Here is a 25,072-nt window from a genome sequence, read left to right on the forward strand (position 1 = left end):
TGACGTGATGTACACACTAACACCGCCAGAAACAGCAGTAATGGACAGGCGGCGTATGATATGGAACGAGTGTATACAAGCGGAATCGACTCGCCGGCCGTTGCTCGTGGCAACCAAGCTGGGCGGCCCGTGACCGTGCACCAGTGTTCGCCAGGCGGGACCCGTGACGTTGACAAACGATTGGCGGCTGGCGCCTGTACGCCCTCCTTCACTACTCAATCCGCACAACTTCCATTTGGTGTGCGTATAAACCCATCGCACAAAAGTTCGCCCACGCGTGCTAACAATGTGTAGAGAGCACACTTTTCAAACCGAGCGTCGTATACTTAATGTATATGTGTGCGTGTGTGTGTGTGTACTCCACACGTTTTGTACTTTCCTAGAGATGTAATATATATTATTTATGCCGCGAGCTTTCGAATGCGTGTGAAAAAGCTGATATTTCAGACAGCAACAAAGTGTTGTACAGCGATTCGGTGATAAAAAACAACTCTTTCGCTGAATTACAACGCCGTTAACGAGTTATCGATCTTGCCCATGTGCCCCGTGATGCAATTATTTTTTTTAAAACACAAAAATCGCGCCGCGTCATCCGTTTCTGTGTATCGACTTAGGTCGGTACATAATACAGTACCGAGAAACCATCGTGTTAAGGGGTGTCGTTCGCCACCGCCGTGTGTAAGATCGTATCGATAAAAAAAAAAAAAGTACCCCACGCACATATATATATATATATATATATTTATTGGAGTTGAAACGATAGCTGTCAATAATATTGTATACGACGCACCCCAACCCGCGGCCGACCCCTGTCCATGTAAAGTACAAAATATGCAGGTGTGAATAACCTCGTCTACTATGCCTGTGTATATTGGTGTAGCACACCTTGTGCGCATTTGGACAAACGCATGACGTCCCTCAACTTGGAATAAAAAAGTGGCACGCGTTACGGACGTGGGAGAAATTCTAACTCAATATTTCTATTACATTATTATTAATATTTAATTTTATCTCTCTAGGACGAGGGTGACACGGTCGGACTCGTCCGAAACCCTCGTTTTTATCTAGCTGAGTGCAGTCGAACACTCCAAAGGAAATGTTTTTCTCCGCGGTATCTTTCCACTTCCTGGCCAACTATTACTACTAATATTGTAACGACTAAACCATATCGTCCCTTTGTAATATTAAACGCCTCAAAGGAAACCGACAATGTCGTTTGACGCGGCGGCTCTCCTCGTTCGATTTTACACACGTCGAGTAAAAAAACTGCGAACAATGTCACTAATTTAATTTAACTTAAGCGCCGTAATTTAACTGCGTTGATTTTTCATTAATACTAGACAGCGACGTGCTCAATGTGCTGTATTATACGCGTACAAGGCGCGAACGCGTATCTTTCGACGTTGGAGACTTTTTTTATAGGTATTGAAAAAAACGCGCACTGCTTTTCGGTATCTCTTTGAAACACTCGCCATGTCATAAACTTCCTCCTACGATCTGCACACACCATAATCTCTGCGGAATATCGGAAACACCTCCTAATGTATGGCATTATGACCACGAGTCGATGACTACTGTCGTGATGTTGCATATTCATGCGGCAGTGTTTACCATAGGGATGTGTTATCGCTCGTCCACCACACCCCAGTGTGCCGTGCAGTGGTCTATCATAAATCACACATAACGCTATGTGAAAAAAAAACCGTTGAAAACAATTACTAAGCAAATTTTTTAACACGAGCACATTAAAATTATCGGTTGAAAAATGTAGTGTTAGAAATTATGACATATTTCTATTTTGAGAACTTGAAAGCTTTTGCGCTAAAAGCGTATTGATTTTACTGTTGTATGGTTTTAAGTTTTGTTTTGTCTGTAATTGATTTTAGAAAGTCATGTCGGACTCTTATTCTTTGTGGTGTAATTTATTGAGCTAAAATCGCAATTGATGCCCTGGGTGGGTGGTCTGTGTAAGGAAAAAAAAACTCGGTCGTTTGCCACCGAAAATGATAAATGAAATGACTTTTCAGTCGGTAAAACATTCCAAATCCAAGGAAAAAATCGAGAACTCGGATTGTCCTTTTACGTATAAAAAGCTCTCATATATATATATATATAAAATACAGAAAATATTTCTTAAAATTCTATTATACCATAAAGTAATCTTTAAGACACACGATTTTATGCTACACAAGATTTACACATAATTTGTAAAAAAATGTTAAATAATTTTTTTTTTTTAATAAGTTCTGGCGGGAACTTAACAAAAAATAAGATGTCTAGTAAAAAAAAAAACTAAAAGAGTATAAACATAAATGCAAATTAAAACTTACATTCATATCATGCGAGTTAGACCATCTCTATTATTTCACAAAATAATGATTTTATCATGAGGTTATTTAATTGTTTCAAGTTTGCACAACACGAAACTCATAATTCTAATTTGTATTATTTGGGAATTGATAATGTGTAGATGTTCTCAAAAAAATGTATTTGAGTTTTCACATACATGACGTTTTAAACGCATACAATATAAAGATTAATTTTGATAAATAGTAGTAAAAACGTTATACTTGTAAAATGTATACGAATTAAAAATAACACTACTCGTTTACATAATTAACGTGTATATTAAAAATACCAAACAAACGTATAGGAATTTTCGAAACAATTCTTACAGTGTGTATATTCAGTTTAAATTACATATTATTACCACGTACTTGATTTTCCTGGTCAATTTCGTTCTCCTTCGTTAATATATCTATTTCACATCTACACACAAAGATGTTTGAATAAATCTAATGACTATAATACACTAATATCACTGAGTATGTTAAGCAAACACATGTCACTACATTTATTGAAAATAATTTTTTTTAATGATTCATGTGTAGTAATGTAAAATGACCGTAATAATCTCTTTTGAGTATATTTCGGCAATTTTATTGAAAATAAAATTGTTTTTATTTTACTTTACATTAATGTAAAATGATTCTGAATTGCTCAACAAATAAAAAATTGGTTACTTCCAAATCTTTTTACTTTCAGATAATTTAACCATCGAAGTTAAAGGTCTAACTAAGAGTCTACTTTGAATAAAAATTAACCAATATTATGTTTTTACTTTACTTAACAATTTAATTGGGCAAATTAAGCCCAATTAACGTTCATTATATTGAATATTTTTTGGCTAGGAAATTTTCAATTTCATCTATACTAAAGGATTTTTTTGGGAGAGTTACTTTTTTTAATCTTTGAACATCAAATAACACATTAAGAAGCCATAGAAATACAAAAAAACATTAAAAATTAATATAGAATTAATATAAATAACACCTATAGACATGTAAAATATTAATAAGCCATAGAAATGTAAAAATATTAAAAAGTCGTATAATCATTTTTTGACTTAAATGATTTTCAAGGAGTTTTAGTATTTTTTTTTTGTCGTACGACTTTCAAACATGTAAAATATGATTATTCTTCCGTCATAAATTTTCAATAAATATGATTACTTCCAATCATTTTCAAGTTTGATTAAATATTCTTAAAGAAATTATTTAGTAGTATTTATTTGTTTTAATTCTACTGTAATAATTAGCAATAGAATATTCTCAAGCATATTTCTGTTCCCGATAATATTTTTTCCTTGCATCACTAGATGATAGTACGAGTAAGATGATTCATTTTAATCGAAAGGTATGTTCGGTTCTTATAAAATTTATGGGAATTGCTCATATTAAAAAGTTCGCATAAGTATATGATTTAAAGAATAACAATAACTTTGATACTTCCCCGCCGTTGTAATCTAGATAAAAAGTACCAATTTTCTCGTCTTAAATTGCTTCTTATGTGATTATTGAAAGCCCTTTAAATTTTATTAGAAATTAGAAAGTTTAATGTACTTGGACAACGTGCACTGAATAGTCAAACATCAACCATGACGGGGTTAACAAAACTTTGCTTTGAACGAATACAATAAACTACTCTGCTCGCATGGAAAATTGTTGTTTTTACAACTCGTGTTTAAAGCAAGCACTTGAAACGCGTTTTTTTCATTGCAAAGCACATAAAAACAATATTATTGTTTCAATTAACGTAGTGACAATGTGATTGATTGACAGAATAATAGCAGTAAAACACTAGTCTCGGTGCAAGAATAGTAAATTATGTATCAAAAGAACCGAGTAAATCGAGCGTAAAAACCATTGGGGTTTCAAAATTTATGAGCTTGCCTAAAACTACCAAAATTTGTTAACAAACCTTTGAGCTACAAATTCATTTTTTAAGAACTACATTCAATTCTAACAAACGAAGAACAACAGCATTCTTACCCTATTAGAAACTATTACATTTCAAAAATATTTCTATGAAACTAATAGAAAAAAAACCACCCAGCACAGTGGACTTATGACATAGTTAGAACAAATATTAATGATATACGACAGTAATTTACATAACTGCCATAAAAAAAGGCTTTGTTGCGAATCAGTTAAATTTTACAAGAATTGTAATGACGAATTTTAATAGAAAATTTGCAATTTTTGTCATAAACGTCTAGTAATTTAAAGAAAAAATATTGAGGTAACGTTTTTCTTTTTTTCATTAAAAATTCCTTTTAACATGCTTTAATTTGATATAAGTCGTAAGAACTCAAACGTCCTGGAACATTTATAAAAATCGAAAACTAAATAACTTTTTTTTTTTTTGAAAAAGTTGCGAGATTTTTATTGTTTTGACAGCCGATATTTCATAGTAGAACAATCGTAGGATAAAATTATTTAAAAATATCGTTTTATGATTGAAATAATTCAATTTTATGATATAAAAGTTATCAGACTTCCAGAATATTTTCCAAAATTTGGTTAAAAATAAAAATTTACTTGTAAGTGGTCTATTTCAAATCTTTCCTTTACTTATACTTTTTATTGAAATTTCATACAAAACATACTAAAAAAAAGCTTATTTATTGTCATCCTATTAAAATTTCATTAGGATCATTATTTAAAAAAAAAAAGTTACAGTATTTTTAAAATGCAGAAACGTTTTTTTTATAATGCCGTTTTTTACTGTATGGGTAATTTTATAGTTGATGGGATTTTTCCAATTTTCAGCGACGATAGGTTCAATTAAATTAAAATCGGATTATTTTGACACATAATTCTATAAAATCTGTCCAGCGAGAGCTGAGAATTTTCACGAACAAACATAAAAAAACACATCGTGGCAAAACCAATACCTTCTCAGCTCCACATCGTAACTATAAATGATAATAAAACCTTATACATTTTCATAGAATTTGTAAATTCTATTTCAAACCCCCGTTTTTTGAAATCCTGTTTTTAAAACCATAGACATATCATACTAAGGCTCTGGACACGTTACCCGTTTGTTAATAAACTAGTATCAGTCTTTACCTCGAGTTCATAGATACTAAAATTTAATTCGGTATGAGAAAACGTTGATGAATAGGCGGAACATTAGATTGATTTCGCATTCCTATTCTCTACTCACAAGATTCGACACCGCACGTTGGTCTCGCATTGTTGTTATGACTAGATGTTTATCTAGTGGTGGTAGACAACTTGTTATTACCCGTTTTTAATTGCTCGGCAGTTTAGAGGCACACCTAAAAATGGCCGTTCGTTTAGTACACCTATGATTATAATAGGTAGCTTGCACCACCGACACGACCGTGTGTTGTTTACTGTATAATTATCAGGGAGGGGCACCGTCATTCTGGTCCCGTAAACGGATGCGATATAATGAACTCATTCGATTAAAGCCGCCATTTTCAGGGGAGGAATGAGTTGCACGACGCATCAACATTTTATCTAAGTGTTCGACAATGACTTAAAGAACTAACAGCAACAAATAAAAAAATTATATAAACATTTTATTATTGTCAAAAACTTATGAAGTATAATTTTAGGATTATTTATGTACAGTAAAATATTAACCCTTTATTCTTTTGGTTTTCCGGTGGTGTTTGCTATTATTGAAATGGAAAGAGGAAAATATAAAATTGAACGAACCAATACTTTTGTATTATACAAGGAATATTTAAGAAATTCTTACGTATATACAATATGAGCTTTAATGTTATTTTATCAAGTCTTAACTAGATTGTGGGGGAGATGGGCATACATTTTTTAAGACTTACACGAATGAATCCCTGTTTACCATTAATCGCCAAAATCATTTATATATTCTTATGAAATGTATCGGATAAACTTAAAAAACCTCTACTGATTACAACCTGAGCTCAATTTAATTACAGAAGGCTCGAAAAGTTTTTCTTCATTTTATCCTCTACAGGTAATACACAAATCACAGCCTTTTGTCCCCTTTGCCAGTTTTCTTTAGACTTATAAATCGGAACTCTCTACGTCACTTGTAAGTTAATTCATAATCGCTAAAAGTATTTCGAGTTTTGCTTTATTAACACACGAAGGTATAGTATGAAATTAGCAGCAATTGTTATAGCCGGATAATAGGTCTAATCACTAAACCATAATAATAATGGACTTATAAAATGTTACAGCAATTTTTTATGAAAAGTAAATAAAGTGACAGATTATAAGTTTTTAATGTCATTATATCGACAATCAAAAAAAAATTCACCAAATAATTTGGCCAATCTGGTGTATTATATATAGTTAGATTTTAAATTGGCTTTGATAATATTGGTTTAAAGAAATTACATTGTTATTATAATTTCCACGCTTTCGTCAAAATTTGAAAACGCATAATTTTTCCTAATTTTATGTTACAAAATAACACACAAATTTCATATGTTTATCAAGTCATTTAATTTATCTTTATTATAAAACTTAATAAAAATACTATTTAATGAGAAATCACTTGTATATTTTTTAAACGTTTTATTGTATTTTTCTTTAAATTATGATTTAAATAATAAAATATGTATATCATGCATATGTTTTTGTTATTCCTTTTGCGGTAATTTTTTTTTAGAATTTAATTTGAAGTATTTTATTAGAAACATTTTTACCAATATTTTATTTATAATATTGATCAGGTTTTTTAAACTATAAAAGATTATATAGAATTAAATACTGTAAAAGTTTAAATTGTCAATAAATTATATGAAGATCTAAACGTTGAAATAGTAAATAACATTTTTTTTTAAACAACTGTTACATTTTTATGTAATTTTGTTACTAAAAAAAAGTGCTACAATATTAAATATACGTAAATGTTATTATTCTGTGTTTGAAGACTGAAGTATATAAAACAATTTAGTGTTTCTAATATTCTTAATATATATATATATGTATTATGTAAATACAAGATTTTGTGAAATATCAAACACCTAATATGAGTATAAATATGTTTCATATTTTTTTAATTTAATTATTTATCAATATGAATACTTTCAGTGATAAAGTTATAATGAATTTATTTCTATTTCAGTTAATTTCGATACATTTTTGTCTCGCTACTTTTTATCTCAGGCGCAGAGAAAGCAAAATCAACGAATTGAATTTAATTTTGGCATCAAAGGGATGGAAGTCAATCGAAAATTGCAGTTTTGAATGCGATGTCTCCGGCAAACAATATAGAACCATAAATGTCAAAGAGCTAATTAAATCGGACAACACTGATTCTAAGGTAACCACCACGAACAAAAACGTTAAACACAAAATGAAATGTTCGGCGATTGTCCTTAACATTATCTATTACATTGTTTTGGAACCACTGTACAAATTGTATTTGCAAGTTCGTGATAGTTACGTGGAATATCTTAAGAGCAGTGCAATAATTAAAAACTTAGACAATTTCATAAATTCTGTCACATTGTACAATCCATTAATAACGTGCATGATCGATGCATTATGCTTTTTCAAAGAACAAAATGACATTGTACTTACCGCTCTTGAGAGATTAAAAAATTGGTACAACAGTATCGATAAAATGGAATATCAACAAAAGAGGAAACATGATTTAAACTATAAAAAATTTGAATATTACTTAACACTGTTCGAAAAAACGCGGAACCCAATAATTTTTGATAAAACATATACTACTTTTCAATTCGATTTCTGTACTGCAAACGTTAGCCATCCATACATAAATAATTATGTAAAATCCTTAAATGAACTGGATTTGAGTTCGAAAATTCAACAAGGTGTTCAATTATTTTGTTATGATTTCACCAATAATAAACTAGAACTTGAGGTATAAAGATTGAAAAAACATGTAAAACAAAAATTCAAATCATTCAAGCAATGCAGTTATTCTTTCTTAATTAATTTTAAAACTTCTTATATTTTGTATTAATATACAAACAAGTAACTTGCTGTCATTAACCATTTTAACTAATATAATTTCATAATCATTTTCTACATGTTTCATCTAGAAAAAAATCCTTTTTATTAGACTCAACGCATAGCTGAGAAGTTTTTGGTTTTACTATGCCGTTCGTTTTTTATTATGACACTATACACTCCGATATGATTGCACGGACCCTACTAAACCGATTTTGCTCAACGATGCGTCAAAATATCATAAAACGTATCTAGTTGAAACTATCAGTACCATGAATTTAAAAAATTTCCTTTTAGACTCGGTAATAAAGAGAAATATCCCAAAAAATTACAGTGCACCTAAAACATTCAATGTTAATATTTTTAGTTTTCAATTTATATTGCAATGACTTATTGAATACTCAACAGATTTTGAAAACATTTTATTGAATATACTTTAAATATTTGCCTTGCTGACGACAAGCTGTTTTTAAAGAATTATTAACTAAGGTTAATGTGTGGGCTTGAAAATAAAATGAAAAAACATTTTTTTTTTCAAATTTTGATAATGTTCCAAAAAACCTACCTTCTATAAACCGACATTAAATTAAAGCAACTACCATATACTTTAAGACAAAAAAGAAAATTAACTGAAATATTGATTTCTAGGAGATATTCTGCATTATAGCCAAATGTCATATGACAATTTTCGGTAAAAATTACCGATTTTGAAGGGTTTTACACAGCAACGAAAATTCTACATCTTTCAAAATTAAACTAAATTTAATCTATATGGTTAAAAAAAATGACGTTCTGAATACTTGATATTTTTTATAAAATTAAAATTACAATTTTGAATAGTTTCTTATTATAAATTTGGTATTCAGTTTCGTAACAGGTTTCTTAAACAAAAAAAAAACGTATCTGACGTAATTATACACGAATAACTGAACTTTTCTGACTTAAAATATTTAAAATACATAGAAAAATAATTGAATACTTTTTATTCATACCTATAAAATATGCATTGAAGAGTTTTACATCAGACATTTTAATCACTGTCAAATATCAATCAATACTAATCTAAAAATTCTTCAATTCCACTACACTGGATTCCAAATTAAGATTTCCAGCCATAGTTCTTCTATATTTAGTTATACATTTTCAGAATTTTCAAAATTAGAGTAGTGAAGATTCTTAAATAATTACCCGACATTGAGTACTTATAACTAATTGTAAAATTGGTTATTCTTTATTTATCATTTAAAATGTATTTTTTATATTCATTTTTCATAAACATTAACGAAAAGTAATTTCTTAGTTTCTTGATATGCATTGAATATTAACACACATCTTTAAAAATTGACTAACAAGTCTTAAATAATGCGCCAAAAATAACAGATTTTGTTAAAGTGTGTTACTTTTAAATCTCATTTTTTTTTCTATTAAAAATAATACAAGGTTAAAATTTTCCCTCATCTATTTCATTTTAATTTAAGAGTTGAATTTTTTATTTTTTTCTATGAATCATTTAAAAAGAAACGTGTAAGGTTATTATATCTACTCTGTACTTAGTGTTTGAAATACCGATAAATTGCTCGACTAAAAGTTAAAGTTTTCTTAATTTTTTTTGTTTTGTTACCAAAGTTAATTTAAACCCTATTTTTTGGATAAAATAGTTTTTTGAAATTAATTGATATTCTATATGTTAAATTCTACATCTAGAAATCTGCATTTTTCATGATTTATTTATTTTATAAATAATTCCTACAATCCTTGTTCATTATGTTCACTAAGCAATGTCCTAATGATAACTTTGATAATTTCATAAAATCTGTAAATTTATTTTATACATGTATAACATAATTGATGAATACTTTAGCGATTGTCAATTACCAACATGGCATTATCCTTTTAGTTTTAGTTTTAGATGCATACTTGTAAAAACATAAATTTGTTGAAACATTTTAATTTAAATTGATGAAGAAAAAAAATATTTTAAAAAAATAAAAAAGTGGATACGAAAAAATCAACTATTTTGAATATAAAATTATATGGCAGAAAAGGATAATGAAATAAATTCCAAAAAAAGCCTCGACTCATTTGAAAAAACACACAACACGAACATTTGACAAAGTGTCAAAATATCGACTCTAGGAATCAAAATTCGAATTCCATTAATCCATAACATAAAAAATGAGAATTATTATTCTTTAAATAATTAAAAATCTCGATTTTATATTCCAGTAATATTACATAGGTGGACACGAAATCATATATAATCCAATACAACTATATCTCTAAATGATTCAAGGTGAATGGTTTAATTGAAGGATTTTATATTCGATAAGATGTATATATATTTTAATCAAATTATGTGTAATGGATTAATTTAAAAATACACATTTTCCATATATTCATATAGCTATTGAGTTATTATTATAAAAATTTCAAAGTCCAAAAATATTTGTATGGCTTCATTTTCTTATATATGCAGTGAAAATTTAACAGAAAAGCTAAATACAATTTTTGAGTTCCAAGAAAATCGAAGATACGTCAATTCAATACTAAGGATCGACAACAATATCCATGAAATTTTTATATCGATTTGAATGGACTTGTCAAAAATATAATTATATGTTTAATTTAAATTTTACATGAAAATTGTTCGCACACGACGGTTCATTTCAATATTTGGACGGTCCTATAATACTCTACCATAATGATTATTAATTATCGAAAATATCGATATAAGACGATAAAATAAAATAAAAATTGAAATAATATCGATATGTTGAAAAAAATATCGTTGACGATCTTTATTGAACACCTACGATAAAAAAACAAAAACCACAGATGAAAACTTGAAACGTACATTGAAAAAAGCTGTAATAATCCTGAACATCAGTAAATGTATATGAAAATTCGTATTATTTTTTTTTAAAGGTGCTTGTTGAAATTTAGTGATATAATATGACCTGCCACGATATATTATCCAACCTTTGATATATTTTTATCATCGTTAAATCAATTGAAATTCGTTTTATTTTCTATTTAAGAAAAAATAACAGTGACGGATAGTCGCTCTCTTGTCATTCCGTCGTATAATTAATTGCTACATTCAACTTGACATACATATAGAAATTCTAAATAGGTACGTATAGTACACATACGAATTTCGACTTTTTCATAAGCGCAGTGATTGTATCGCTGCGGCGCTAAATGGAAACTGTCCAATAAAACCAGGCTAAAAATGCATTGTATTGTGACTTACGAACTACTTGATTTTTATTATTTCATTTATATTTTTTTTATAATTTAGATGTGTTTCTTTTGTTTTTTTTTTTTTTTTTTTTACTCTGACCGGGTAATTGTGCGACGACCGTGAATGCGCGCGCGCTCGCAATTATTATTGCGAGTACGACATTTCCTGTGCGCTTGTACAATATACGACCAGACGCGGGGGTGGAATGCCGCCGCTCACGCAACGGCAACGTCGACAATAGCTTTGAAAAATAATAATAATCGTACGCTCCATTGTCGTGTGCGGTTTTGAAAATTCAATACGGTGGACAGGAGCAGCGGGACGGGGTCCGAGAGGATCACGACACTGGCGGCGACGGTGACTACAACCCTTGACTGTACGTACATTTCCTGCGCACCCTTGTGTACGGGACGTGTAATTGAAAACAACAACAACAACAACAAAAAAGACAATACGCATAATATATCCATCACCGCAAGAAAGCGTGTATATGCAAACGCCGGCGTGTATTTGCCAGTCACCCACCCCTACGCCCCCGTGGCCGCACAATTGCCAACGGTGGCACCGCCGCTTTTTTCAAACCTATTCGACCGGCGGCACACCACATCGTATCAAACAGTCGTATTAACATTTACGGGCGCCTTGTCGATCCGATGCGCGTCTGCTGCAGTGTCTCTCTACTTTTTCTTTTTTTATAATTATTATTATTATCATATACGTACCCCGAAAGTCGTATTTCATAATATATATACACATACACGTACAAGCGTACGGTCGTAAATACATCACGAGTAAGCTACAGGTATACCTGTACACTTGTATAATATTTAAAACGCGTTTTAAAATCCGATACAAATATCATACAGGTATTTATGTATATATGCGCGCATATGTTTTTTAACCCGTGTCCTCTCGTACGGCGTACATAATCTATATGACGGGTTTTTAATAACACAGAGACACCTTATTATAATCCTCAGTAATTTACTGCCTCTGCTGAACGTTTCTCACAATACCGTATACACCAGTCGTCCTGGAGCCACGCCTGCTCCATGTATTGGAATACCATCGTTTCGAACCCCCCCTCGCGTCATCTTGTTCTCCGTGTAGTATTGCGCACACAATCGAAAAACGTTTTGTTCTGACGCGATGAAATTTTTTTTTCTCGTGTTGTGTTTTTTTTTTATTCGTGTAATTACACATCTGGGAATCAAAACCCAACCGAATCTTCTTCTGCATTTAATTACACCCTGCATTGCATTCGATTAATTACACCCGTGAGGTAATCGTTTCTGTTATTTTTTTTTTCGATTACCACCATTTACCTATCCGTTTAGACGGTGTCTGTACACACGAGTATCGCATATGGTCGGTACGCACTGCCCATACCATTAATTTAGAAGCGCTCGCTTGATTGCTATAACGAAACGTTTCATTTCGAATTTATTTTTCCATATCTAATTGCATCAATGTAGAAAACTAATTTTAATTATTTATTTTCCATCGACATGACGGTCTACCGACGATTGCGTATAACTATAATTCATAACACTGAAGTTTAATTACATACAACAAATACAGAGTATCGAATTATATATATATATATATGTTATTAACCGTAGTTTACAAAAAAAAAAAAAAAAAAACGTGGTTAACTCATTTCTGTCGAATAATGTATTGTTTTACATTTCGTGTTTTTGTTATTTAAATGTATTAATTAGTACAACACGCATATCCATTCCAAACGGGAAATCGTACTGTGCAAAGCTTCTTGTACTTATGATTAATTATGTATTGTTAAATTATTGTTGCTGTTATATTTTTATTCATCACGCCGGTTAGGATGAAGAATTATCGGTAGCTTATGATGACTCCGGGTCTGAGCTATGGGTTTTTTTTTTTTTTTTATCATCACAATAATCACAGCAACAGTAATTTTCTCGGACGCGATTGTTGCTAGTAGACAATAGTGTAATAGTAAATAATCAGTAATCAGTAATGGTTGTTGTAACGGTAGTGTTATTAGACGTATTAGCCTCCGTATGTGTGAGAATAGCGGGTGCGGGAAACGTCATTAGTGTTCACGCAGGGTAAGCGGGTATGCGTGTCGAGGAAAAATCTCTTCGGTTCTCTCGGTGGGCGGGGGGAAGGAGGGGAGGTGGCGTGTGCGTGTTGGCCTGTCACTTACCCTTCCCGCATCCGTGCGAGGAAAACAAATCACGCGATTATTATTTTGTATGTGTGTATATATGGTTTTCGCTGGTTTCCATTATTATTTCCCGGTCTCTTCCCCGTCGGGAAAATTGTTATAATGATTTTCTGGTGCTCCGTGCCGGTTAATACGCAACAATAATAATAATAAGAATGATAAATTTTTTAAAGCACACACGATGATATTTCGGTGCACAAATCCCCACGGCTGCGGTCTATTATTTTATTAAAAAAAAAGATCGGCGACCTGAATTGCGTACCTGATACGCAAACGAATATCAGACGAATCTAATGATTCCTTGCTATTCCCTCACTGTTCGCCATTATTAAATTAGTAGCTAAACAAAAAAATGAATTCGCCAAAACCGTGTCAATTAAAACTTGAACTAAAGAAAACGTGTCAGAATGAAACTTATTAAACAGAAAACTTATTCAATTATAATTTATTACCAAGAAATTAAATATACACTCCAAAAGTTTTACACTTTTATTCGGAACTGTTTATTAAACCTGCAATTTCATCACATCGAAAAAATAATATTAATAAGTAGTATTAGAATGTGTATTTAAATAATGTTGACAGTATAGCGTTTAATTAACTTTATAACAATCTTGTTGCCGATTTGAAAGCGAGAAATGCATACATCATTACGTTATGATTGTTTTATAAAATTTATAAAATTCGATAAATTTTTAATTTTTGATTTTCAAAATATAACTCAAATAAAAACAATAATTGTTAGCATAATTATTATTATGCTAACGTATGTCACTCAATAATATGAATATCTGTTACAAAAATAATAGCTTACCTCTATTACGTGTACATTTTAAGTGAAAAATTGTAGTGTGCTTTTATATTACATCACCCCCATTTCTTAATTTAACAGGTCTACAATTGAATATAATTGTATAATGCACATTAAATAATCTACAGGGAAAAGTCTACCCTTAAGAGATGTTCAAGAATTATAAAATTATTATGATTGACGTAGTGTACGTGAATGGGTTGCCGCCCGCCCACCACTAAAAGCGGTCACATAATATCATTATATACGAGTCCACGTACGTTTTGTACGGAATTGAATTATATTTAAAACTGTTCAAAATGTAATATTGAAATACTTCATTGTGCATTCAGTGGATAATATTCACAATAATTTTTACACTGCAAGATAGAGAGGTTGATGGGTACGAAGGGAGGTCTGCATTAATACATATAACTTTCGGTCGACTGTTCAAAAGTGAATTCATTTTAGAGAACTGTAGCTCAGTCAGCACACATACAAACCGACATTTATATTTTCAAGAAAATTGTTTTCCATTAGCTTGAATATGTAGGTGTATTGGCTTTACATTGCCCTGGTTTTTTTAAACCACTGGACACGATTTTGCTCAACAATACAAATCACAAAACGTAACTAGTTCAAGTTATTATGATAACTTCAACATTAACTAGATTTATCATGTTTAAAAATTTCCCTCAATCCTAGTAATAAAGGGAAATATCCCCAAAAATTGCATTTACATTAATTAATTTTAATAAAAAAAAAGTCAAAGTTATTGATATTTTTATTTTATTTTATATTGAAATAACTTTTTTTTTTTAATAGACCGTTCACGATGAGCGAAATATTTATTAGCAACATTTTTAACATTTTAATAGATGATATACTGTTGTTTATAAAATCCAATCAAAGAACTGTGGGCATTTAAATGTATTGTAAAAATTATTTTCTTCTGAAAATAATTTTTAGATAATTTTATCTAAATTTATGAAAATAATTTTATATATATTTAAATAATTAAAAATTATTTTCTTTTTAATTTTTAATAACGTTTAAAAACCCTATCTTCTTTAAAATTTTATCAAATTAAATCTAGTACAATATACTTATATGATAAAACGAATATATATATATATATATATATATATATATATATAGTAAAAGAATAATTATCCGAAAACTTAATTTATAAGATCTATCGGACATTAAAATTAAAAATCATACAATTTTCTTTAAAAATGATCAATTTTGAAATGTTTAGGATAAAAAAAAACATCTAAATAGTTCAAAACTAAATAAAATTGTAACTATTATTTAATGTACAATATGATTAAAAATAGAAAGACGTTCCTACGAATTATTTTTTATAAATAATCGGCCTCTTAGATCGAAAATCTTATAATTTTTGGTAGATATATTTTTACTATAATTTGTTTCATATACGATGTTTCGTACACATCAAAACGTCTTGTGATAGTAATTAAAAATACAATTAGATATTAATCAATACTAATCTAAAAAATGCCTCAAATCCACATTGATGGATCCCTGCAGTATTTTAATTTTATACTGAAATTATCATTCAAATAATTATCATCGTGCAATAAAAATAATGTAACGTATAAAACACATGCCATTCTATTCAACGAGGCACAGGAGTGGAAATCCCAACTATGAATGAACGGCAGCCATTCTACTATAATTAATTTTTATGATTAATATTTTACTGGGGTGTCATATTTTATTGCTTTTATTATCGTTGTGATTTGTTGGTGACCGTTGTCCGACAATTTCATCATGTTTTCCTTTCAGTAATTAATCAATTTTTTTCCCATGTTATTGTTCAGACTTTTTTATTGTGGTAAATTAATAGTCCTCAAATACTCAATTATTTATAACTCATTGATTAGTAATTTTTACTTAATAAACAAGTTTATTTAACTAACATGAAATTTATAACGAAAGTAATTTAGCTGAATATTTTGAACAGTTGCATTTTAGTCAATATCCAAAAAATTACAATGTTTTTATTAAATTAGTCAAAAATCAGTTAAATGCTAGAAAGTTAACATTTAGCTTTCAATCAATATAATGCTAGTGCCTAAAAAAAATGTTAAGTAAAATAACGAAACTAACTTACAAGGGATATGACATAAAACCGATTATCTGTTTGACATATTATGTAATAACTTATAAGCCAATACGATTCTAAAAATGGAAGACTCGTAAAATATATACATGATAAATTTAATATGATTTAAAATCCGTTTTCAAAACTTTATTCACCTCATTACGTTATACCTTAATTAATTTGTTTTGAATGATTCTAATTTTATAGTTAGGAACATATTATTATTAAGCATATTTATGTTCCATTATTATAATTGATTTACATGTATAGTTTCTATGCATATTTCTAAAAAATAAAATAATATACTAAATAAAAATTACTCACCTTTTAATGGGACCATTCTGACAAAATTAACTATAGTTGACTGAAGAATAAAAAATCAATACTATTTTGCTGCGAATTTATTTTTATCAATAATTGATAACAAAACAAAATTAAGTAAAAAATAATTTAAAACTATAGCACAAAATAAATTTGATTCATTCTATAGTTACAATATCCATTTCTAATAAACGTTGATTTTTAAGATAAATAAAATTAAATATTATGTTAATTTTTTGCCTATTAAAATTAATAAATAAAGATATAATAACCTGATCACCTCTTCGGTTCTTATTAGTACAAGTAATAACAGTAATGTGGTATAACGTTATACCACATTTTATGTCATTAAAAATAAAGAAAAATCCCGTCTAAAGTTACGAGTGTAAAGAAATTACTAGCATCGCAAATTAAGAGACATAAAAACCTTAATAAGTCATTGCTTAGGCTTTTAAAGTATATTGACTTGTAAAAATTGATATAACGTGAGTTAAACAGTGGCAACTTTTATCATTTTCTATATTGGTACACTTATTTTATACAAAAGTTATAATTATTTTATGAACTTTATAAAATTCATAGAAATCTGTATCATCATACAGATTTCTCTAACTATATGTGACTCGTGAGTAATAGGAACAGAAGTTTTTTCTTGAATTAATTATACTATGTATTGTATATTTAGTAGCTTACCCAATTATTATAGTGTTTACAAGAAAAAATCACGATAGCAAAATTTAAAATATTCCACGAAATAACATGCGATAATTAAATGTAATTAATAAAAAAAGAATTTAAATGTTAAAAATGTATTTTTGTTCATCGCTATAAAAAAAAGTTATGTAGTTAATTAATGTTATATGAATGCTAAATGAAAATGTATAAATAAACTAATAAAAACAAAAAAAAAAAAATTTATATATATATATATATATACTAAAGGTACTATGGTACAAAAGTGTAACTTTATAGAAGAAAGTAACTGTTTTTAACAATTTGTAAATCTAACTTTATTTAAATAAATTAATGTCTTAAAGGTATTACCTTACTAAAATACATTGATCTAATAATAACTAAAAAATATTTATGTTTATAAATTATACGTAAATTATTTTATATAATATTAACATATTTTATTCCTTAGTTTTTTTAACAAAAATAATTTAATAAAATACATGATTTAAAAAATCAATCAGTGGTAAAAAATCCTTTTTAAGTTCACTTATGGCTATAATTTTTTTAATACACAAACCTTAATCCTTTCTACTGACTTCAGTTATTGACTCTTTTAGAAAATATAATGCAATTTCCAAAGTTTATTTTTAATAATCTATAATTTACAAATATAGATAAAATAAATACAAAATAATTATTATACATTCATAAATATTATCAATAAAATAATGATAGAAAACAAATGTCATTTAAAAAACATTTTTATGTAAAAGTAATTTAAATAAGTCCACATCTACTCATTAAGAAAAATGAGTTAGCTTTCTGTAAATGTATTTATGCATTTTAATATAGAAATTTTTTTTTATTAAAAAAAAAAACAGCCTAGTGGAGGAGCCATTGCATAGTAGGAATGGCATAGTTCAGACAAGTATAGATGATATCTAATAATGATTAAAATCACTATCATCAAAAACACTTTGATGTTAACCTACAGATGTTTAATTTTTAGACAGAAATGTTAGATTTTTCTAAAAGCAAATCAATTTATTTCCTTAATTATATTTTAAGATTTATAAATATAATACAGGAATATATTTATTACTTTATTGTGGCAATACTTTACTGCTCAACTTATATGTAATTAATACAAAGAATTTCAAGCAAAAATATTAATTATTTATTTATTAAATAATGAAAAATATTTGACACTAAATAAAAAAAAGCAGCTGATAATTTAAATAGACACTAGGATAATGTTTTTTTTTTTTATATAAACTATTTAAATATTAATCATCTTAATTATTAAGTTTTTCCTGAGATTTAAAACTAACTTCACAGAAATACAGTTAATTTTAATGAAAACAATTTTAAAACACATTACATAACAACAAATAGTTGAAACAAAATAAAGAATAACAATTTAAATTTAACATGCATTAAAACATACTTAATTATTACTTGAATAATAATAAGTTAAAATATTTGCCTAAGCAATTCATATTGACAAACTACATCAGAGTTCGCCATATGCTTATTTTTAAAACTATATTTAAGGGAAATATTAAGGTATTCATTTCTTAAATGTATTAATGAATTTTCTAGATTAGTGGAGGGATTATTTTTACAACAGTTACACATTTTATCACTATTTTTTTTAGAAATATTTTTATTTCTTTGCTCTCTCCAAATACAAATGAAACCCTTAAATGTATCTCCTTTTTCAACTATAAGTTCTTGATCTAACAACAATCCACATTGTCTGTATCGAGTTTTTGGACTAAATGAACTTGTTGAAAATCCGATTGATGTTGTTGGATCGTATGTTTTTCTAATAGTAGTAGAAGGTAATGATGCAATTTCATTCGAAAGAGTAGATGGAAAATCAACAACAAAAAAAAGTTCTAATAAATGGCAGTAATCTTTTCTTGCAAAAACTAATTGTAGGGGTAAGTTGTGAATACCACAAGCATCTTTCAATGAACACTTGTGTAAGTCCCATTCATATAACATACAAGCATTTGATACAACCTAAAATAATAAAATCAAATTTTAATATTTTAGAATTACAATATTACAATAAAATAAAATATCTGCAACTATAATTTATTTTAAAAAATCCTAATAGCCGGAGTACACAAAATAATCTGATTTTTAAGAGAAGAGGTTAAACCTAATTATAATATCAAATATAATATTATCACATATTATGATACACAAATTAAGAATATTTTGGTGTCATTCATAGATGACATAAGTAATTTAACATTATTTTCTTAAAATTTCAAAAAGGTTTTAGCCTTTTTAGTCCTACCCTTGAGACTTGATTATTCAATAAATTTAAAACTTCTTAACTTTTAATTAACAGTTTAATTGAAGCCAATCTTGGCTACAAAATTACTAGATGCTTTAGAATAACTAAAAAATAAACATTGGTTTATTTAGTGGTACTAAACAAAATTTTATTTTAAAGGTGTTTTTATAAAATTCAGAAGTTATAGCACAAATTTAAAGTTTGTCATTCAAAATAATGTAAATTTTTCATCATTATTTTAATTATCCGCAGTAGCTATATTATTTACTTGGTTAAAAAATGTACAGAACTTAGTTTGAAAAAAATGTTTTGAAAGACTCTCTATTCAAAATATCATTTTGAGAATTCCAAGTTACTATAGATAGTCTTATAAAAAAAAATGGGTAGATCTACTAGATTTTCTAAATTTTTTTGAGGGGACACTCTTCAAACACTTTTAGAGGTAGAGGCCTGAGTCACTCTTTTAAGAATGTTTAAAATTAAAAATATTTTTAAACTATAAATAAGATAAATATAAAAATTATATATAACTAAAAATAATGTTAATATTTTTTAGTTTTTAATAAATATTTTAAATATATATTTCTTTTATATAATATTTGTCACAACAAATCAATTCCTGTATATTCATATATATATATATATATATATATATAACTGAAATATCAGTTGATAAATTTTGAATTTATACAAATAACTATATAATTTATGTAAAATATCATAGTCTTACTTTATATGGATCAAAAAAGTCAATAATTGGTTGTTTGTTATTTTTTGTTTTCTTTTTTCCTTTTTTTTTTGATCTTTTTCCATTGAATAAATTTGCTCTTGTCACGGCATCCATATTGAAACCATAAACATTATGCCACACTGAAAAGTTATACTGAAAATGTTTCCTTGAATCATGCGCTTGAGCATAAAGCTGTACATTTTCTGGAATTAAAAGTCCTAAAATACAATACATTATTAATTTAATAAATAATTTTTATATTTTTATTAATGAATTTTAATAAATTTCATTGCCTTTTGGTTTTAAGAATGTATCTCTAGCTATGATAAGATCCTCTAATTGATCACCATGACCTAACACACAATCACCCATCCAATCTGAAACGATAGCATCTACATACTGTACCCCGAAATCTTTTAGATCATTAATTTCTGATGGCTAAAATAATAATTACTCTGTTAAATATTATGAGAAAATAATTTCATATAGACTCATTATTTTACTCATACCTTTTTACGTAAAACAGTTATCACATGGTTTAATCCATTATCCTTAATAATTTGCTCAGCATATTCTGCACAGGAACTTGATTCTAATGCAATAACTTTTCTAGCTCTACCATGTTTAACACACATCATAGCTAATAACCCTAATCCTGTCCTAAGTACCATTACAACTGAGTTCTAAAATACACTTTGTGATTAATATATTTAAAAATAAATAAGTGAGCAAAAGTTCATATTAACACAAACTTACTTGTAGTTTTTCAACATTTTGCTCAATGGCATTTTTGTAAGTGATAGTTCGTACATAGTCTTTAACTTCACATTCATGTTGTGAATAACGAGCATACCTATCATAATCTAAATCTTTGGCAGTCAAATTAGATAGCAATACATCATGATAATTTACATTTCTATTACGAGTACTATAAGAATTTTTTTGTGTCATTATAGACATTTTTCCAATATTTGATAATGGTGGTGGTTTATCATCTTCTTCGTTCCGTACACCACTTTCATCAACACAAAAAAATATCATATTATGGGAAGTACCCTTTTTTTTAAGAATGCTATCATCTAAATTTGGATGTTTACTTTCTAAAATATGCTTTTTTTTTAAATTTTCAGTCGTAACATAAGAATTATAATTATTTCCTATCATTGATATTTGTTTATAAGAATTTAAATTAAAATCCATAGTTACTGAACTGTCTTTTTCTGATAAGACTTTTGATTCTACCACAGCACATTCAAATATACTACTTTTTGTTATGTTAAAATTAATTACTGTAGGCTTACTTGTTGGATAATAGGCTTGAGTTTTAATAGTATCAAATTTCTTATTAAATTTTTTCTTTTTATAAAAAAATTCATTTTTTTTATTTAAAAATGAATTAAGAGCTTGGTTAGTATGATAAAGAGCAGATGGATCTGGCTCTAGTAACTCAGAAGAATTATATAATTCGTGTTTCCCTTTGTGAATTGTTTCCTTATTTAATTTATTAGTTCTACAATAATTATGTTGATAAAATTGGCGTGGTTGATTTTCATTATTGCGATGAAAAAAATTATTGTGTACAGGTTTACCTTCTTTTAACTTAGAATAATTATCTCTGGTATCATCTGAATAGTTATTTGAGATCATTGTTTAAATAATTATCCAATCAATGACATACGTAGTAATTCATTTAACAAGTTGACACAGTAACGTGTTTCCCACAGCCGCACATCGCGTTATCAATCTATATGAAAGTGTATCGCGATCTGAAACGAGTGTGAAGCTACCAATTCGTGGTCCACCAACTTCTTATCACTAACAAATATTGGTTACCTTTCGGTTACCGATATTTTATAGAGTATAACGCTTTTTCTAACAGATAGATGTAGACACATAATAACAAAAAACATATATTAAACGCTTTTACCAATAATATACACAACAAAGATCTGTCGGCCGGTGGGAGTATAGATACAATTACTATCGTATACACCGCCGTACCAACTCGAATAATTGTGAACGACCACTGCATTTAACAACTTAGCATTTGATATTATATTATAGAGTTTTTTATAAGCTATCAAAAAATGTATAGAAAATATCTGGACTCGTCTCGGAACATTCACTAATTCGCAAATTACTGTGGCCGAGTTGATGCGTTTATACGCTATCAAAAGTAATTTTCGCGGTCTTGATTTGCAATATTCAGTTATACCTGCACGTTTCACCCGTTAGCTTTTCACACCACTTATAGAGTTTTTTATAAGCTTTCAGAAAATGTATAGAAAATATCNTATCAAATGCTAAGTTGTTAAATGCAGTGGTCGTTCACAATTATTCGAGTTGGTACGGCGGTGTATACGATAGTAATTGTATATATACTCCCACCGGCCGACAGATCTTTGTTGTGTATATTATTGGTAAAAGCGTTTAATATATGCTTTTTGTTATTATGTGTCTACATCTATCGGTTAGAAAAAGCGTTATACTCTATAAAATATCGGTAACCGAAAGGTAACCAATATTTGTTAGTGATAAGAAGTTGGTGGACCACGAATTGGTAGCTTCACACTCGTGATCTGAATCATAAGTGCACGGTGGCCTAGTGGTTAGGTTTGTCTTTACGACACCTTGGGTCGTAATTCTAATCCCGTACCGTGCCTCTTTTTTCACATGATTTCCGGTACACTTTCCATAACCGGCCGTCAATTCCCGGCGGCCGTGTTAAAGTATACTTAATTTATAATAAAAAATGTGTGTTCAAAAAATAGACGAAATTATTTAAATTTAAACGATATACACAATGTATTCAAATTGTTGTAATACTTATCAAGTTTAAATACGATAAAAAAACAGGTTTCATTACACACAGACCACGTGCACTATCGAAGCTTCATATCACAAACAATATTTTCTTTAGTGATGAGCATTGTCGAATAGTTGTTAACTTGGTATATACAATATTTTTAAAAAAACTATCGAATAGAGTCATTCGATTATTATTATCCACGATTGACTAGTTTGAAACTATCGAACCACCAGAAAATATTCGATAGTTTTCAAAATATATATATAATAATAATATATAAATAAAAATTAGTAATTAATAAATAGATGATAATTATTCTTTAATAATTTCCTTTTTACTGATTAATAAAATTCTTTATACATCCAACATTTTCTTCGTTTTAGATTATCATTATATTTTTTGATGAAAGCTTGGAAAAAAGTAGACTTGTAATGAAAAATATGATGGAAAAATAAAGTTAACTGTTTTTAACACGCTTTTATTAGTTTCACGTGTATGTTTGTTGTTGTTTGTTGTTTGTTGTTTGTAAGTTTGTAACTCTCCAAACGCCACGCGTTATCGCATATTCCGTTGTCTAGACTAGACTGTTATACGCATTCACCCCTCCCCACGCCTCGCTCACAATACGACGGTACACTATTCCTATAAAAATTTATTTTTAGTTATCGTACCCGTACACGCGTGCTTGTCATCAATATTATATATATGTAAACAAATTTTTATTTTGACTGACCAATAACGCCCGCGTCTAATGCGCCTTACGTATATATATATATATTCCTACCGCCGTTTATACCTCGGGTATAACGTTAGTCCGACCCGCCCGGCCATAAAACACAGCTATACTTAGTGCATGATACTTTTACGTAGTTAAGTCGCATTATTTGTATAAATATATATATTCTAATTACTATTAAAATTAATATATTAACACGATTTATTCTAATTAAGAGATATAAAGTATTCATTCCGATTACGAGGGATGATTTCCGTATCGTCATTTTTCGTCACTACCTCCACGTTCCGGGAGTGAGTAATTTACGCGCCTGCTGCTTTCCTTGGATGTGGTAGCCGTTTCTCAGACTCCCTCCCCAGAATCGAACCCTGATTTCCCGTTACCCGTAACAACCATGATATTGATAGTAACTACTATCATAACATGAAACTAAAAAGTAAAAAATAAATATAGTTTAAAAAACTAAAAAAACACGCTTTTAAAGTACATCGAACTAAAAAGTTAAAAATAATTTTTAAAATAATTATGAACAAAAAATACTAGTATTATTGTGATAAAAGCGTCGGGCGCTCAATATACGAAAAATATGGCACAAAGCACCCACGCTTTTATCACAATAATACTAGTATTTTTTGTTCATAATTATTTTAAAAATTATTTTTAACTTTTTAGTTCGATGTACTTTAAAAGCGTGTTTTTTTAGTTTTTTAAACTATATTTATTTTTTATTATTTATTTTTAACACGCTTATATTAGTTTCACCTGTATGTATGTATGTATGTATGTATGTATGTTTGTAACTCTCCAAACGCCAATGTATGTNTATGT

The 25,072-nt window shown here is 28.6% G+C and overlaps 1 protein-coding gene across 1 annotated transcript; it reads right to left on the reverse strand.

Annotated features, from left to right (window-relative positions):
- Window positions 1-17,968: 17,968 nt before the first annotated feature.
- LOC126898708 (uncharacterized) lies at window positions 17,969-22,464 on the reverse strand. Its single transcript, XM_050673007.1, has 5 exons — window positions 21,456-22,464; window positions 21,209-21,382; window positions 20,993-21,137; window positions 20,700-20,917; window positions 17,969-19,686 (listed from the first exon to the last, which is right to left on the reverse strand). Exons 1-5 carry the CDS (start codon window positions 22,344-22,346, stop codon window positions 19,132-19,134), a joined length of 1,983 nt encoding a protein of 660 aa, XP_050528964.1. The 5' UTR covers window positions 22,347-22,464; the 3' UTR covers window positions 17,969-19,131.
- Window positions 22,465-25,072: the final 2,608 nt, after the last annotated feature.

This window comes from Daktulosphaira vitifoliae, unplaced genomic scaffold (genome assembly GCF_025091365.1).
Source record: "Daktulosphaira vitifoliae isolate Bord-2020 unplaced genomic scaffold, ASM2509136v1 Scaffold_2, whole genome shotgun sequence".
Lineage (NCBI taxonomy): Eukaryota > Metazoa > Arthropoda > Insecta > Hemiptera > Phylloxeridae > Daktulosphaira > Daktulosphaira vitifoliae.

Coding starts and splice junctions, on each gene's coding strand:
- LOC126898708 (XM_050673007.1), bottom strand. CDS start 22,346: ATGATCTCAAATAACTATTCAGATGATACCAGAGATAATTATTCTAAG. Junction 21,138..21,208: donor TAACTGTTTTACGTAAAAAG/GTATGAGTAAAA, acceptor TTATTATTTTAG/CCATCAGAAATTAATGATCT. Junction 20,918..20,992: donor TACATTCTTAAAACCAAAAG/GCAATGAAATTT, acceptor ATTGTATTTTAG/GACTTTTAATTCCAGAAAAT.